General features: G+C 59.7%; 1 protein-coding gene across 7 annotated transcripts in view; it reads right to left on the reverse strand.

The window, feature by feature from the left end:
• Nucleotides 1–1,321: 1,321 nt before the first annotated feature.
• Nucleotides 1,322–17,844, reverse strand: part of LOC130859023 (DIS3-like exonuclease 2) — a 386,474-nt gene continuing 369,951 nt past the window's right edge. For 4 of the 7 annotated variants that reach the window (XM_057746243.1, XM_057746244.1, XM_057746245.1 and 1 more), the window contains 7 exons: nt 7,893–8,076; nt 7,093–7,179; nt 4,947–5,094; nt 4,442–4,572; nt 4,170–4,274; nt 2,492–2,593; nt 1,322–1,813 (listed from right to left, as the gene is read on the reverse strand). In XM_057746243.1, the coding sequence (XP_057602226.1) occupies nt 1,661–1,813; nt 2,492–2,593; nt 4,170–4,274; nt 4,442–4,572; nt 4,947–5,094; nt 7,093–7,179; nt 7,893–8,076 (910 nt within the window). In that variant the 3' untranslated portion in view covers nt 1,322–1,660. Of the gene's footprint in view, nt 1,814–2,491; nt 2,656–4,169; nt 4,275–4,441; nt 4,573–4,946; nt 5,095–7,092; nt 7,180–7,892; nt 8,077–14,159; nt 14,372–15,098; nt 15,170–17,844 lie in introns of those variants that run through there. The other 3 variants (XM_057746246.1, XM_057746247.1, XR_009055151.1) reach the window with 3 other exon arrangements.

Raw genomic sequence — 17,844 nt, forward strand, 5'->3', positions numbered from 1 at the left:
CCACCTGCCACACTAGAAATGCGACTTCCCCTCCTGACTATAAGCTCCCCAAGGACATGGGCATGTCGAAGGCACTCACGGTCGTTGATAAATGAGTGAAGGACAGAGATCGTATCAGGTCACGGCCCAGACGAGAATCCTCCCGGGCGCTGACGGCCCACAGCCCACAGGGCACGCTCTCTCGCAGGCATAAGGGCCGTGGGGACGATCTACCCTGTTCCTATCTCACCGGCATCTCCTTGCCCGTTCTCTGGGCACCCTCTGATCCTAGTGACCTCTGCCCCTCACAGCTCATGTCAAGAACCTCTGAGCCTCAGTTCCTGTGCCTGCGGGGGCGGCTGCTGGCTTTCTTCTTCTGAGCACCATCCCTTCACGGCTGGGCACGCACACCCCAGCCTCTGAACTTCACTACAACCTTGCCCTGCAGTGACGTCATTTGCGTCTACGTCTCCCTCCCCCCTGGTGACCTGAGGTGGCGCCTTGGGAAGCGTGCAGGTGCCCTGGGACAGTGAAGGAATGCCTGCGGCTTCCTCTTTGACAAGCTTTGTGTCTCGTCACCCCCTTTATCAACAGTCCCCTGAGCGAGGGGCCACAGGGGGCTGTCTCCCTCATTGGACCTGTGTGTGTCCCGCCAGTGCCCTGCACGTGGATGGCGTCAAGGACACCTGCTGAATGAGCGGATGCAGATGAAGGACACGGCTGCCCTGGGGCAGGAAGCGCGCTGGGCCATGTGCTCGGAGCCCACAGGCAGCGCATGTGGGAGGGCAGGTGCCTGAGCTCTGGACCTGGCCGGGCACAGTCTTGCTGTATCACTTTGGCCAGAGACCTACCTCCTCTCTGGGTGTGGTTCCCCTGCTGTCAAATGGGCCGGAGGTGCTGGGGCTGCTGTGGGTCCCCTGGCTTTAGGGCCATGAGGGCGAGGTAGACAGGGCCACCCAGCGCTGTGGCCTTGGAGTGGGGGTGTGCGTCCAGGACCCACTCCCCGCCCCCCCCATGCCTCTGAGGCCACGGAGGGGCCAGCAGGCAGAGGAAGTGGTGGGGGTGGGGATGGACACAGCCACCCGCGGCAGGGTGTGGGGGGCTTGCCGTCTTGCATACTAATTACATTGCTAATCAGCCAGAATGAGGCACTGGCATCAACCTGCCAGGCGGGCAGCTCTGTGAATCACCCTGGAAGTGACGGGAAGGCTCCCGAGGGGGGCAACCCCAGCTCAGCTGTGAGGGGTGGAGCCCGGGCCGGGTCCCATGACCTGGGTCCAAGGGGCACCCTGCCACCCTGCCACCCTGGCCTCCCAGGGGCCGCACACACCAGACAGCACTTCACACTTGGTTTTATTCCATGACACTGATTTGTTGAAGACCCCTGGTTTCCTGGGCAGGGGAGGGCAGTGGGTAACCTGGCAGAAGCGGGGCTGGCCTCCCAGGAGGACCGGATCTAGCTCTGTGCTGCCGAGTACTGGCCTCAGCCTTCCGTCCAGCCCCACCCTCCGCCCTCCCGTTTAAAAACTGAGCTGCAGAAATAAAATAGAATGAAAAAATAAAAACCAAACCCTGAGTTGTTAAAAACCAAATTAAAAATCCCCATCGGTGTCAAAGGCTGCTATTCCTAAAAGCCAGCAGGTGCGGCAGGTGGGGGAGGGGCGCGGCCAGGTTGGCGGCCTCAGTCCTGCTCCTCCTCGTGGGCATCACAGCGCTGCTCGTCCTGCCGGTCCAGGAGGCCCTCGGTGCCGGGTCGCTTCAGGATGGCGCTGTACTTGAGGGCCGTGGCCTCTGCCCGCAGCACCACCTCCACCAGGCTGAAGATGCTGACCACCTGCGGCAGAGCAGAGCAGAGCCCGGCCGGTGAGGCGGGTGGCTGGCGAGGGGCCGGCCCAGGGGCACAGCAGGGGCAGGGGCTGCAGGCACAGCCCAGCTCTGCCTCTGTCCACCCAGCCAGGCCCTGGGGCCCTCGCCCTGCATCCCTAGGCCTCCGCCGGCCTGTCCACAAGCTGAGTGTGTTCAGGACTGAGGCCGTGGGGCCCTGGTGAGAAGTAAAGGAGCCACACGCTGCTGTGTGCAGTGCCTGCCAGGCCTCAGCGTCAGGGAGAAACCCCTGGGGTCTGGGTCTAGTGTTGGAAGTGCGTTCTAGGTGAGAACTGTCTTTTTGAAAGGTAGGAGGTCGATGGCTTTCAACAGATTCTCAAAAGCACCCCAAAGTTAAGGCCCCTGCTTTAGAGGGGTAGGCAAAGCCCCTGCCTCTCCCAACGTGGGTGACTCCCGGGGAAGGAAGGTGGTCCCAGAAAGCTGGCCCGAGGGATGGGGAGGGCCTTGGCAGGTAGAACCTGGAATCCCACCCCGGAGCCGGGTGCAGGGAGGGCGAGCCCAGGAGGGGAGGCCTGGGGAGGGCACCCCAGGAAGCAGCAAGGGGCTCACCAAGAGCAGGGTGGACGGGGACCCGGTGGTGCTCCGGAAAGGTGCCCTCCCACCCCGTCCCCGCCCCTGGGGCTCTGACCTGCTGCACTGGCTCCTGTTCCTCATCCTCCGGCTCCCAGACGAGCGTGAGCTCCGGCTTCCTGCCCACCTTCTGGAAGTGGTGGGACCGCAGGGGCAGTGCCTGGGGGCACACACAGCTGCATCTCAGGACCCGGGCTCGGTGCCGCTTCTTAACCTCTGACCCTGCAAGGCCCCCGATGCTTGGAAGCAGCCCCCCGCCTTGGCCCACCTCTGACGGGTCCTCAAGGGAGCGCCTGGCCCTGCGGCCTGACCGCTGGCTGCTTGACCTGCGACGGGGGATGGCCCCCACCCTCGCCTCTGGCCTCTGGCCGGCTTCTGGGGGGCCTCTGCTGGGGAGGGGGGTGCTGGGAGGGGCCAGTGGCTCCATGTGTGATTCGGGGCAGGTGGTGTGTCTGTCCTGCCTCATCAGGGACTGTCCACGTAGGGTCGAGGTGGACGGGCCACCTGAGGCTGGAGGGCGTTAGCCCAGACTGAGGGCTGACTTGTCTGCAGAGACGACCTAGACCTGAACTCCATCCTGCTCAGGGAGCTTCAGGATGAGAGCCCGACGTGGTTCCAGCTGGACTCCCTTCTGTCTCTCCTGCTTTACTCCATTTTATTCACACCACGTTTATTCCACACGACGTGCTGGGCTCTGTCTGCACGCCCCAAGATGCTCTGGGTGTTGGGAAATTCAAAGCCAGGGTCAGGGGCCAGGTGGTGACTCGCTAACCACAAGGTCAGCTGAAACAGGTCCCTCAGGTGGCATTAGACTGGCACCGAGTACCCTTGGAAAATAAAAAAGTAAAGTGTCCCCCTGCCAGGGCAGGACCAAGGCAAGGGCTAGCCTCTTCCTTCTTTTCAGGGGACACAGCTTCCAGAGTGGCCACGGACCATTCTTTCTGGTCTTTCCTTTTCTCCTGTTTCTTTAAAACATCTCCCAGGTACTTCCCTGGTGGGGCCATGGTTAAGAGTCCACCTGCCACTGCCAGGGACAAGGGTTTGATCCCTGGTCCGGGAAGATCATGCCAAGGAGCAACAAAGCCTGTGTGCCACAACTACTGAGCCCATGCACCGCAACTACTGAAGCCTGTACACCTCGAGCCCATGCTCTGCAACAAGAGAAGGCACTGCAATGAGAAGCCTGCATACTGCAGTGAAGAGTAGCCCCGCCTCGCCACAACTAGAGAAAGTGCTTGCACAGCAACGAAGACCCAATGCAGCCAAAAATAAAGTAAAAAAAAAAATCTCCCAAAGCCTGCCTACCCTGCCGTCCTATACTGGTTTTGGACAGACTTGGTCTGATTGCTTGAGTCCTTGGGAAAGAGGCCCAAGCCTGACTCTTGGCCTGAATCCTCAATCCCAGGCAGGTGCAGCTGGGTGTCTGGGCAGGGCCCATCAGGTGGACTTGGTGCCAGCATGGCCCACAGGTAACCGAGGAGCGCAGTGTCACCGCCCCAGTGTGGGCAGGGACAGCAGGACTCTCAGCCTGTGTTTCCATCGCGCCTGCTTGTATGTCTACCAAGGGCTGTCCTGGGCTGTGACCCCACCAGATGCTGGGGAAACAGGGAGGCAGCCCAGCAGCGGGAACGAGGACAGGCAGGTGAGAAGGAACGTGCTAAGTGGATGTAGCTCGGTGCTCCCTCTGCCCACCCAGAGCATCCCTCACCTTGGCCCCGGCCGCCCCCGGGACTCACATTACAGTAGATGCGCTTCTGTACCCCATAGCGCAGCACCAGCACATCGAAGGCTTGGTTCAGGATGCCCATCACCATGGCTTCCGACTCCAGTGGGCCACTCTCCTGCAGGGCAGGGCTTCAGCCAAGGCTTGGCCACGGGATGCAGTTTCCTCCCAGGGCCCACCCCAGCTGATGAAGGCCCCGGGCTCCCAGAGTGCTCCTTGGGTGTAGGCGCCCAGGTGGGGAGGTGGGGCAGAGCAGGGGTAGGGGCCCTGGGCTGGTGGCCTCACCTTGACCAGGATGGCAAAGAAGAGGCTGGTACTGAGCTCCTGAACGCGCTTGGACGCCATGCGGCGGTCATTGCAGTGGTCGGCCTGCTTCTGCAGGCCATCGGGCTCCACATCTGGAAGCTCCCTATACCCTGGGCAGAGGGTGGTCAGGGGTCCACTGGTAGGTGCTCTGTGTGCACTGGCCTGGCGGGGTGATGGGCAGCATGGTGCCCCTGGCCCGGGTCAGATAGGGCCTGGGAGGCCCACGCAGAGCTGAGGCCTCCCTGACGCCCAGCTTGGGAGGGCCGAGAAAGGGGGGCTGGCCACCATGAGGGCCCTTAAGCCCCAGCACATGCTCACAGAAGGAGTGATGCTGGGCACACGCTTTCCCGCTGCTTGGGCTGCCCACCCCTCTTGGCTTGTACAGTCGTGGCAGTATGGCCTCTGGCCGCCGGGCACCCACTCTGGAGATGGGTAGCCCTTAGCTGGGCACAGGCCGGCACTGCCCCCGTTTTGCACCCCTTACCCAGCGTGGCGGCCAGGAAGCGATGCACCAAGACATCAGCGAAGCGGCGGATGGGAGAGGTGAAGTGCGTGTACAGCGGCACGTTGAGGGCGTAGTGGCGGAACTGAGCCTGGTCCTGCAGCACTCCCGAGCAGAAGTACAGGGCCATCTGGGGAGGTGGGGCAGGTCTCAGAGCCTGGCCAGGCGGGATGGGGACTGGGTATGCTCTGCAAGGCTAGGAGACTCAGAGCCACCTTTCACCAGTCAAGTGAGGCAGCGGTTGGCTAGACTCCCAGCCTCAGCCCTTCTTGTCTCTGACAAACTGTTGTGAGACCAAGACCCAGAGGTGTGCGTTCAAAAGGCCCTCCTGTAGGGCAGGAGTTAGGGCTGTGGTCCAGGGAGAGATGCTGAGTTTCTCTAGGGGCCCAGCAAATAGCCCGGCCCACGTGGTGCAGCTGTGCTGAGAGCCTTGGCCACGGGCCCTGAAGCTGCTTGCCCTGCGCTCCCCGAGTTCTCAGGGTTGGGAATCCAGGACCTGCGGCTGCCTCGGAGCAAGTGGCCAGGTTCCTCGGCCCGGGCCTAAGTCACACCCTCGTGTGGTCACTCGCTCTCTCCCTTGCCACTCGCTCACACTCACACCCTCGCATTCTCACACCCTCACACCCTCCCATGTCTTCAGCCAAACGGACAGCTGGCTCCGGTTACTCTGTGTACGTCCATCCAGGACGCAGCTGCTGGTGACCTGCTCGGCTACCCAACTCCACTTTCCTTCCAGCTCCCGCTGGGCCCTGGGTTACCTCTGGGCTAAGTTGCCGAGGGAGGTGAGAGCAGCCTCCTCGGTGAGGCCTTTGTTCTCAGAAGTGGCCCAGTTCCCCAGATGAGCTGGGGTGAGGAGGGCAGCAGGCCCCAGCTCTCCGGGCTGGCAAAGGGGTCTCTGAGCAGGACGGGATGGGTGGGGATTCAGACCTGGGACACAGACAGGGAACCAGGCACCCCGGTACTCTGGTCACTCCCTGACATCAGATCCCCGGGCAAGGGCTGGCTCTGAGGTCACTGGCAGGCAAGGCCTGGATAAGCTGGGTCTTTTTCAGTCTCCGGGTGACTCAGGAGAGGACTCCTTTTCTTGGAGCTCCAGGGCTGGGTTGGCCTTGGAGGTGGATGGCTTCCAGAGACTGGGGGCAGGGAATGGGGGCTCCACCGGTCCCGTATGTGGTGTCAAGCCCAGTGGTCAGAGGCATGGGTGGGTGCTTTACAGTGCTTGATGCAGGGCAGACATTGGTGACTGGGGGCAGGGTGAGGGCAGCCAGACCCAGGCGGACCTCATGGTCCCATTCCTGGCAGAGCCATGAGGTCTCAGAAAACAAGTCAGTTGTGACAAGCAGAGGTGATGGGGTTCTTGTGAACAGACTGAATCTGCCCAGTGACTGAACCCCTGAACAACAGTCTGTCACCACTCCCAGGCCAGGCTGAGGCCCACTGCTGGTCCCATGAGCATCCACAGCTCCTTCTGACCTGACAGTCCACTGGGGTGGTTCCTTCCCGAGATGCATGGCCCCATGGGGCTGAAGCTCGGCCTTGGAGGGCTGAAACCGGCTGCCAGAAGCAGGCTCGTTGTCTGCCTCCCCGGAGACCAGCCTGTCCTCCAGCTGCAGACACAGCCCCATGGCCTCATCTCCTCTCCCGACAGGCTGGGACAGGGAGATTTCACTGCCTGGGGTCCACAAGCCGCAGCAGGGGCTAAGGACCATCTTCTGCACAGGCTGCTCCGGGAGACCGACACTCTCTTTCCCCTCCAGGGTCCCCATCTGCCCATGAGTTGCTGACCAGGCCCCATTTCCTTGCCCGAGCTGGTCTGTTCTGTGAGGTCTAGGCCCTGGGGTCTTGGGACATGCCCTGGGGTGGCTCCCCACCTACTGTCAGGAAATGGAGCCCCCGAGGCCTTGCAGGGGGAAAGCAGGGCTCAACTAACTGAGCCCCAGACAAGGGATCCTGGAGCAGGGTAGGCAGGCGAGTCTGAGAGGAGGTAGCAGATCAAGCTCAGGAGCCCAGGAACCACCTGTCCTGGGTGCTGTCTGGTCCCCAAAGCTCCCCTGAGGTTCTCCGAGCGCACAGAGGTCATGGGTGCTCTGGGGAGAAGAGGGAGGCTGGAGGACTGGTCCCCCCTTACCTGCATGGGCCGGGAGCACATGTTGGTGAGCACCTCCTTCCGGGCCAGTGAGTACTTGTCATCTCCAAATGTTTCGGTCAGACTTTTCTAGAAGCAACCCATGTGATGCACAGTCAAGCCTGGGGAGAGGCTGTGGGGCCCCGTCACCCGCTGATAGTCTGAGACCTGGCTCTGGGGAGGAAAGGGCACCAGAGGGGCCCAGCCCTGATCAGATGGCCATGGGTAAGGTGCAGGGGGCTGGCAGCCCCCAGCCTGTGTCCCACACTGGGCCTGCCTCGAGGGTCCTGGCTGGAGGTCAGTCCTTGCATGTCTAGCTGGCTGGCCTGGACAGGCTGCTTTCCAGGAGTCTGACCTCAGACACCTCCCCGGCCACCCCAGGCTTGGAGTACAGATGGGGACAGTCTCCCTCCTGTGGGATCAAAGCTGAGGCCACGGACTACTGAGCCCCACGATGCTCAGCTCCAGGTGGTGAGCACTGGATACCCTGTACTATGAAAAACAGCCTCTGGCCTCCAATAATCCCAGTGCCCCACTGAAAGCCTCGGGGCCCGAGCCTGGCCCATCTCGGGCCATAGGACCCCAGTCCACAGTTGAGCCTTTAGGGGACTCCCTCGGTCTCTCTGCCAGGCCCTGTGAGTTGCAGGCCTTGTCCCCAGGGCCCCTCCTCTCCCTCAGAGGGGAGATCTGGCTGAAGGGTAATGGACCCTGCTGGGATGCACTGGCTGCTGAACCTGGCTTCCAGGCCTTCCTCCTCCTTCCCCAAGCAGGGCCTCCCCTGCCCCCATGCTCCCAGCACTCACGTTGAGGGCCCCTGCAGAGCTGAAGTCCATGGGCAACCCCATTTGGTCACAGAATTCCACGAGGTCACTGAGCATCTTGGTCTGGGGTGGGGGGTGCCGCCGCAGCAGGGCTCGCTCTGGGAAGGCGCGATGGATCCTGTGGGCCACGGCCATGTTGGCCAAGAGCATGAACTCCTCCACGAGCCTGCAGTGGGGAGGAACCGCATTCTTTCTGCCTCTCTGCTGGCTGGCTCTCTTGCACCCTGTCTCAGCTTAAAGTTGCCCTCCTGGCATCCGATCTACTTTGTTCCTGCAAGTTGTTTCCTCCCTCATCTCTCTGCTCATGCCCCTCACTGCACAAAGCCGTCTGTACTCTTCTCTGCTGATGTGTCAGCTCACGCTCTGTGTCTCCTACTAGATGGGGGTCCTGGACAGCAGGGAGTGTGCCTGTTGTATTCCCCACTGTAGCCCCGGTGCTTGGGACCTCACCTGATGCAGAGAAGGTGTTCAGTAAAGATCTCTGCTGAGTGACTAAGCTTCCCAGAACACTGCGGGGGGCGGGGGAGGTGGGCATGTCCAGTTGTAAGAAAACACTGTGACTGGGCAGGCCATGAGAACCCAGAGGACTCTGCGAGGGGTGTGTAGAGGCAGGTGCGCAGGCCCAGGGCTCCCTGTTCCCAGGCGTACCTGGCTCCTTTTCCCTCCTGGAAAGATGAGGGTTTCTCAGGATGAACAGGAAAGTCACAGATGGCAAGAGGAAAGTCATGCATTTGGGGACAAGGCAAACATGCTGTTGGGGTGTTCAAACCAGAGAGAGTCACCCTTCTAGGAGTTAACCCTCTAGTTTTGCTTCACCTGAGTGATCAACAAGTATGAATGGATACGGTTCCAAACAGAAAAGACCAAAGCAGGCCAAGAGCCACAGGGAGGAGCAGGGACTGACGGGGGAGGGAACAAGTGTGCCAAAGTGCAGGAGTCGGGGTGGGGGCAGCAGGGGGGGGGGGGGGAGGGGTGAAGGAAGCTGGATCACAGCCCTGAGGTCAGCACCACCCTCAGCCCCAATCTGGGGCAGGAGGCCCATGTGCTGCTGTCCCGCCCAGGGCGCCCGCAGAGGACCAGTGGATCACACACGTGTACAAGAGCTAAAGGCTCCAGGAAGGGGCTCGGGTGTGAGCTGGTGGCCTGTGTGGGGAAAGCCTCCTTGCCCTGGGGAGACCCTCGGGCGCTTGCCCAGCATAGGGGCGAATTCCCAGCCTTTAATCTGAACCTCTAGGCTGCGTGTCAGGCATGTGCTTCTCCCACAGAGGCAGGAGAGGTCAGGGAGGAAGCTCTGGCAGGCCTGGCAGCAGCCGGAGGCCCGAGATGAATGTCCCCTTCTGGAGGTGTGGCTCGTGCGTGGGGTTAGCCTCGTCCCCTCCCCAAGCTCTTGGGAAGAAACAGCCAACAAAGGGGACAGAGCGTGAGCGGGCAGAGCCCTGGCTCCCCCAGCCTTGGCCTCCACACTGAGGGGTGGCTCTGGTCTGCCAGGCTGTCCCCTGAGCACATCTGCCTCCCTGCAAAGCCCTCCCTATGAGAAGAAAAAAGAGCTGTGGAATGCCCCAGGGCAGGCAACACCAGGGCCAGGCCTGGACCTTGGGAGGAGGCCCACCTATTCCCTGCACTCCTAGCCCTTCATTGGTGGGTACCATGCTGGGCTGGCCCCCAGCCCACCACCCACTGTGGGGCAAGACTTGGGTGAAGGACTGCAAGCGTCAGGTCTCAGCAGCCCTTCTGCCTTGCAGGAGGCCTGCGTGTGGAATGAGTTGTTTCACTGCCCTCTGGGTTGCAGCAATAGTCTTTTAAGCAGCCATCCTGCCTCCCACCCCACAATCTGTCCTTGAGCACATCACTTCTTGTTGAAAACCCTTGAGTTCACGCACTTGAACCCAACCACCAAATCTCCTGAGGTGAGGCCTGAATCCTGGCTCCAGCATGTTCTTGCTGTAGGACCCTGAACAAGTTACCAACCTTTTCTGATCCATGTTCTTGAACATAGAAAAAGAATAACAATAGCATTGCTTTGCAGAGTGGCTGTGAAAACCAACAGGATTAAAACATGTTTCAAGGGCAGACCTTATGCCCGGTGTGACATCAGTCTCAAGGCACGGAGGTGCTGGGAATTCCCTGGCGGTCTAGTGCTTAGGACCGAGCACTTTCACTGCCAAGGGGCCTGGGTCCAATCTCTGGTCGTTGGGGAACTAAGATCCCACAAGCCGTGTGGCAGGGCCAAAACAAACAAACAAAAACCAACCAAACAAAAAAAACCCCCAAAACAAAACAAAACAACAACAACAAAAACAAACACAGGTTCTTTCCTCTCTCTACCTTCCACACTAAATGGTCAGCAGTGGGGTCTCCCCGTGATGTCCTGTGATCTCCATCCCTGCCATTTGTCACCCGCCTTTGACCTTTCAACGTCTTCCCTGAAGGCCACCTCCATCCTTCCTGAGTACTTATTGCCGGACTGGCCACTTGGCAACATGGGTCACCTTGTCTAGGGCCACCTGTGTCACACTCTAGAACCATTTAACTCTTCACATTTGGTTTTCATATTTAGATCTTGTCAACTCGAGACAAGATCTCTCTCAAGTTCTGCTAGATCAATGTCTGACCTGATGTCCTGTCTGCTGCTGCTCAGACCCCAGGGCATCCATCCCCCAAATGCTTCAGAGGCACCATGCATTCGTTTGTTTCCCACTCAGCCCACGATTGCATGCCAGACGGTTCCAGACGGCCTCCCCATGCAGTCCCAGCGCCACTGTGGGCCGGGGGCGCACAGGCTGCGCCTCGGAGCCCTGTGGTCTCCAGTTCAGCTGCAGGCTGGGGTGAGGAGGGAGCACCTGTGACCCTGGGGCTGACTCTGGGCTGCGTTTCACCAGCGTGGCCAGCAGGGGGCAGCATGGCCCCACAGCAGGGCTGCGGAAGCTCAGGCTGGGGCAGGCAAGCAGCCGGGCAGGGCTGGGGGGCTCCAGCCTGTGCCCCCACCCCCGCCGCTCCCACCCCCGCCCCTCCACTCAAAGGAACGAAATGTCTGGGGAGCCTCCTAATTAGCAGCTCCTAATCAGGCTGCTTCTCCAGCGACCCCACTACTCGTCCTCCCTGGACCCCCAGAACAGTCCCACGCGTTGCTTGAGGCCGGTGACAGAGAAACAAGTGCGCTCTTGGTAACCTTGCGAAGAAAGTCTGGCGAAGCTTTGGTCCTGGGGCTGACCTTGGACAGGTCCCTTGGTGCCTCTGGGAGCGCCACACCCCTCCGTGTCTCAGCCCCTCCCTCAGGAGAGGGGGTGGGAGTTAAGGGGGCCGCCTGCGGAAGGCCCTCCAAGACAACTCAGAGACACCGTCTGTTCCTCCCAGAACAACGTCAGTGTCACCGAACGCGGAGGCGGCCCAGCAGTGAGCCCGATCTCTGGGTGCTGCCACAGCTTATTCGTGGTCTAGCATAGCTTCAGGGACCACTTCCCCACGACCCGCCCCTCAAGCCCCTCTTATACCCCCAGGGGGAGAGGGAGGGGGAGAGAAAATGCACACGTGTGAAGAAGAGAAAGTAAAAGCGGGGCCCAGAGCCCGAGCTGCTCCAGCCCTGGGGTGGCTGGGAAGGCACAGGACAGACGGTGCAGGTCCCTGTGCAGCCTGGGAACTGGAGGCCAAGGGAAAGGCCAGCGGCCAGCAGCCAGATTCCAATGAGCTCAGGATTCACCGTCAGAACCAGGGCCGAGCCCCCGGAAGGGGAACTGGGCTGGCCAGTACTGCGGCGTGGGTGGTGGGTGTCACTGCTCTCACCTGGGCCAGCGAAGGGGCCCCTCTTCCAGGGCTCCACGGGTCCCACTCAGGGGACAGTTCCTGCACAGGCCAGCAAGGGGCACCCAGCATCTTCCTTCCACAGGACCTGGGACGTGGCAGGAGCAGCTTAGACCCCAGGAACTTCTGGGCAGGAAAGAACCTTACTTTATGAGCTGCAGGTCGGTGGCCCAAGGTCCAGGGTCTCTGGGCTCCCATTCAAGGTGTTTTTCCTTGGCCAAAGCCAGCTCAGGGGCTGAGGGCTTCACTCAGTCAGGGAGAGGCAACAGCGCTCTGAGGCAAGGCGGGCTGATTAGAAGAGGAGCTCCCACAGCGGACCCGTCACTAAGCACCCCTTCACTCTGATCTCCTCCCGCCTCTGAGGGGTACAGCTGCATGCCCAGGCCTGCAGCCAGAGCTCCGACGATGCTCCAAGCTGTCCTAGTGGTTAGGATGTCCTCAGAGAGCAAACTGCACATACTGGGGTCTGAAACCCACGTGGGGATGGAGCCCTGACACTGCCCTGGCCTCAGACGTGCTCCCTGGTCTGGGCACCTGCTCTGATCATAACCCCTCCCCCGCCCCAGCATGGCACAGGCAGGAGATCAACCCCCTCAGTGGGGGGTGGGGGAGGGGGTGCTGGATCTCAGCGACTGCCTGACAACTGCTCTAAACAGGGCTCAGGATTGGCCTCCAGCCAGGATCACCTTCCAGAGTGCAAGCTAAATCCTCAGAGCTGGGGCCTTGGTCTCAGGCCTGGCATCTGCTGAGCCCCTGGAGCTGTGTCACCAGGGGCCTGTGACCCTGGAGGGCTGGGGCAGGCTCTGCAGTGACAGACAGAGGAATGGCTAGTGGGGGCCGTGCCAGGATGTAGGTTCGGCAGACCTCACTCCGCAGCATCCCACCTACCTGTGCTCTGGGCCTCCAGGTGCTGGAGGGGAAGCCTGCTCGTTCCAGGGGGGAGGTGAGCAAGCCTAGAGGCCTCAGAGTCCCTCACCTGCTATGGCATTTGGCAGGTAAAGGCCCCAAGCAACCTACACACAAGTACACACATACCTCGCGCAGCAGAGATGCCTTGTCTAGAATGGTGTTTGCCAAAGTGTCTTAAGGTTACTTAAGAAAAAGGTACAGGGAATTCCCTGGCAGTCCAGTGGTTAGGACTCTGTGCTTTCACTGCCAAGGGCCGAGGGTGCAGATTCAATCCCTGGTTGGGGAGCTAACAGCCTACAAGTCGCATGGCATGGCCAAAAGAAACAAAGAAAAGAAAAGAAAAAGGTATAAACATATATGAAATGCTAGAGCCCTGTTTCATGTGATTTTTTTTTATTATAGGGCATCCCTTTGCCTTTAAGATGCTGACATGTATCAGGAGTTGATGAGAAGGAGCTACTGGGATGCAGCATTTACTGCTCACTGATGGTTGAATCTGTCTGTGTCACATCTTAAAGGACAATATTTGGGACAGGCCATGCTACCTGGTAGGGCTCAGACAGTGGCTGAATGAGAAATGGGCTAAATGCCGCTCTAGAGGAAGGCTGCCCATCCTCGTCCATGAAGGAACTGGGTGTGTCTGTGGCCACAGAAGGGCCTCTGGTTGGGTGGGTGGGCGTGTCCTATGTGTGCTCTTCACCTGTCCTGACCCACCTCCTTCCTTACTGCAGGTGCCCAGCCCAGGGCAACGGGAGAGGAGGAGAAGTTGGTGGTTACCAGCTCAGCAGCTTGCCTTGAGTCCCAGCTCTGCCACTCACTAGCTGTGTGATTTCAGATACATTTCTTAACCTCTCCCAATCTTAATTTATTTACCTGAAAAAATATGCATGCAATAGACAAGTGCCTGGTCTTTTTTTTTTAAAGATTTATTTTTATTTATTTATTTTAGCCACACTGGGTCTTAGCTGCGGCATGCAGGATCTTTTAGTTGCAGCATGCAGGCTTCTTAGTTGTGGCATGTGGACTCTTACTTGTGGCATGTGGGATCTAGTTCCCCGACCAGGGATCGAACCCGGGCCCCCTGCATTGGGAGCATGGAGTCTCATCCACTGGACCACCAGAGAAGTCCCTACAAGTGCCTGGTCTTCAATAACTATTACATTAATATTACACATACTGAGGCTGTGACTGGCCTGGGTGCTCCAACCCTAGGATGCAGGCCGAACACAGCAAGAACCTAGAGGCTTCTGGCCACAAAGCCATCACCTCGGTCCAGGCCTCCATCTCTTAGCAACCGGCCTCCTACTTCTAGCCACTCCCTGCTGTTTCAGTCTTCACACCCAGAGAGATGTTTTCTTTCTCTAAGGCAAATCTGCTCACGCTCTTCGCCTGCCTGAAGCCCTTGAGAGGCGACCACTGTCCTAGGACACTTCCGCCTCCTGATAAAACAAGGCTTTCCAGCCCACCTTTTGTCATGTGCCCAGGGTCACCTCTCCCTTCTCCCAGTCCCCCTACCCCTCACGTTCCAGTCATATTGAATTCTTTTTTTAAAAAATATTTATTTATTATTTATTTGGCTGCGTCGGGTCTTAGTTGCGGCACACGGGATCTTTGTTGTGGCATGGGGACATTTTTTGTTGTGCTGTGAGGGCTTCTCTCCAGGTGTGGCGTGCGGCCTCCGGAGCACGCAGGCTTAGCTGCCCTGCAGCATGTGGCGGTCTTAGTTTCCCGACCAGGGATCAAACCCGCGTCCCCTGTATTGGAAGGCAGAGTCTTCACCACTGGACCCCCAGGGAGGACCCCATATTGAATTCTTGGGGCTCTTTCTTGCTGCTGTCCCTTTGCACTGTTGTTCCCTCAGCCTGGAATCCTAGACCATTCTCCTCCCATCTCTTTCTCAGATGTCCCTTCCTCTGGAGAGGCAGCATGAGGTTCCCACCTCGCTCCTATGTGCTTGCCCGCGCACCATTTCTGTCCCATCCCAGCACGTAGCCCACACTGCTGTGAGCACCTGTTTGATCCCAGGCTGTATGTATCTCCCCTCCCCGCCCTGTGCCGCCTGCCCTGGGCCCGGTGCGGGGGCCTGTACAGTGTAGATGCTCCATACATCCGTGCACGATGCAGGAGTCCCAGGATGGGGCACGCTCAGGAGTCGAGAGGACCGGGTCCCTGCCACAGCGTTCCTTTTCTGCAAGGGCACACAGCCCTCACGCGTGTACTTCTTTTTTTTGTCCCTCACTTTTTCATGTATACTTCTGACCCCTAACACCTGCTGCGAGAGGCTGCTGAAAACATAAAGCTCTGCCTAAGAAAAGAGCTCTACTGACATCCTTCCCGAGCACTGAGAAAGCAGCTACAGCCTCTGCTGCTCTCTGCCCATCCCCTGAGTCTACAGAGCACCAGCCCCCACTTACAGAAAGCTGCTGGCATTTGTCACTGTAACCAACCCGTCTACAGCCATTCATTTGTTTGTTCACTTACCCTCAAACATTTTTGGAGCGGCTGCGGTGGGTCAGTGCAGGGAGAGAGGGGAAGAGGCATCCATTAAGCACCTGTGACAGAGGACAGGCGACAGGCTAGGTGTGGCCCTTGAAATCCTCCTGCAGCCTGGGAGGTGCTTCCACCCCTTTCGGAAGTGTGGGAAGCTTAAGGTGCGAAAAGGAAAGGTGGTCCGGCCCACGTCCCACGGCTCTGGAGCCAGCAGCTGGCATTCACCACCAGTCTGTGGGACCTCGAGGCCCTGCTGCCTCTGCCATGTCCCAGGCACTACTGCCACCAGGAAGCCCTGGCCTGCCCTCCAGGCGCCCCCAGCCTCGGGGTAGGGGGGGTTACACCCACGAATGGAATGTAAGACCAGGAGACAGCCAAGAGCAGGGAAATACGTTACGTGAAAGGGATGTGAAAGGGCTGACACAGTAAAGGTGGGGAGGAGGGAAAAAAAGCCTCAGGCATGTTTGGAAAATAGGGACTCAAGGGAAGAGGGAAGAGGGCTGCCAGGCGAGGGCGGGGCAGGGACGGCCTTCAGGGGCCTGGGGAGCCAGACTCCCGGACGGGGGCTTCACAGGGGAGCTGGGGGAGGCTGCTGAATGAGGACGGCCATGGAAGAGAAGAGCAGGGTGGCGGGGAAGCACTGGGACCAGAGGCCCGGAGCCGTCAGGGGGAGGCTGCAGAGTCTGAGGGTTTGCAGGCAGCAGGCGGAGGCGACAGGAAAGAGCGGCGCAGGCCCGAGGACAGAGCTGCAGGCCAGGTGAGGCTCCGGCAGTGGGCGAGAAGGTCACGGGCACAGAGGCGCAGAGGGGGAGGGTGCTCAGAGGGGGACAAGGTGGCCCAGAAGTCCGAGTGGCGTGAGAGGAGAGGCCGAGGTCCAGCTGGGCAGTTGTCCACTGTGCAGACCCCGTGCTGAGGAGGAAGGGGGCCTTGGAGAGGGCCGCTGGACGTGGCACGTAGGAGCCTGTGGCCATGGCTGTGAGGGTGGGGAAGCTGAGTCAGAAAACCAGAGATTCAAGGGTGAGGGAGGCGGTCAGGCGTGGGACCCCTCTCAATACATCTGTTGGCGAGAGAGGCAATAGTTTGAAGAGAGAGTGAGGAGGACCTCTGTACTACTTTATTTCTTCTTTTTTCTCCTGTACTGTTTTCTGATTGCTGTTTTAAGTTTCCAAAAGATCTGAATACATTTTAGAGGCAAAGGAACTAACGGGAAAGGACCTGGGGGTCAGTACCTGACCAACCAGCCGTCCAGGAGGAAGTGGCTACCCAGGGAAGAGGCTATGTGTCCTCGCAGCTGTGAGTTCCCAGCAGGGGAAGCTGCCCAGGACGTTTGGGTGGAAGGGAGGAGGCTTGTCTGGGCCGCCCTCTGCTGAAGAAGGACCCTGGGGGAGACTGTGTGTGGCAAGCAGCTGGGTAACCTCGGAGCATCGCCTGAGGCACCGTCCCTAAAACTGTCTTCTCAAGTTCACTTGGCACAGGAGAGAGGAGAAGGGCCCATGCCCACCAGGTCAACAAAGAGGCCTAGGGATGGGGAGTCTCCATGTGTTGTGGCAAAGGCAGGCACAGTCCAGACTGAGGTCAGCGCTGGGCTGGCCAGGCCGAGCTAGCTACCCTGTGCTCCCACAGCACTCCCAGAGATGGTGGACAAGGCTGGCGCTGGCAGCAGGGTCTCGGCCCAGCGTGGTGCCGACAGGCAGGGCCCCGGCCCTCGGCCTCTCTACTCCTCTGCACCTACCCTCTCAACCCCCGCCTGGCAAGAGTGGCTGGGCCTCCGAGGATGTTCCATTTCCAGATCCATTTTACCAGGCTAACCAGATGAGAAACTCACCCCACCCCTTCCATACCCAGAACACTCAGAAAGTGGCTTTGGACATGACTGGGGAGCCGGGCAGGCGGGCAGAGTGGCGTGGCTGCTGCCCAAACCTGAAAATGCATCCATTTTCAAAGATCAAAGCCAACGGAGAGACTAGAACAGCCGTTTCTGCCCTCAGCCACTAGGGCACTTGTCGCAGCTCTGTGGGAGCCTGATGCAAATGGAATTAGGCCTCTTACAGAGATTATGCAATTAGCTCCTGGTGAAAACTGCTAACTTGAAAATTTGATAAGAATTGCTCCCAGCCAGTTTCAAATTCATTTCTTCTGAAGACTAAATTTTCCCCACTTGGGCACATCCTCACTGCGGGCTGGGAGCCCTTGGGCTTCACATTGGCCGTGAAGGCAGCTGTTGAGCCCCCTCACAAGAGCTGTGCACCCGAGCATGGCCCCTTCTCTGCAGCTCAACAGCCCGCGGGAGCCGAAGCCGAGGCGGAGGCCACCGTTGAGGGGGCCCCGCTGCTCTCCCTGCGGCCCCTAATTGAGTGTAGTGTGGTGGAACATGCAAGGACCCGGGAGTTGGTGAGATGGGAAGTCAGCGGCCCCAGGAGCACTGAAGTAGGAGCTGCTGGGGATGGGAAGGGAGCGTGGTGCAGCTCTCTCCCAGGCCAGGGTGGCGCTGGTAGCCCAAGCCGCAAAGGGGCGGCCTGGAGAGAGGGAGCCGCAGGCAGGGTCGCCCGGGTGGGTGGGGGGAGCACTAGAGGAAACACGGCAGACTGACGGATGGGCGCCCACCCACAGCCGGCCGGCACCCCGCTGCAGGCCTCTTGAGTGGAGGGTGCTGTGGCCGCGGCTCGGGCCTCTCACTGACCCCTCTCCTCCTGAGCTCACTGCAACCTGCTGAGCGTTTTGGACACTCCCATGAAAC

This window comes from Hippopotamus amphibius, chromosome 8 (assembly GCF_030028045.1).
Source record: "Hippopotamus amphibius kiboko isolate mHipAmp2 chromosome 8, mHipAmp2.hap2, whole genome shotgun sequence".
NCBI classification, from domain to species: Eukaryota; Metazoa; Chordata; class Mammalia; order Artiodactyla; family Hippopotamidae; genus Hippopotamus; species Hippopotamus amphibius.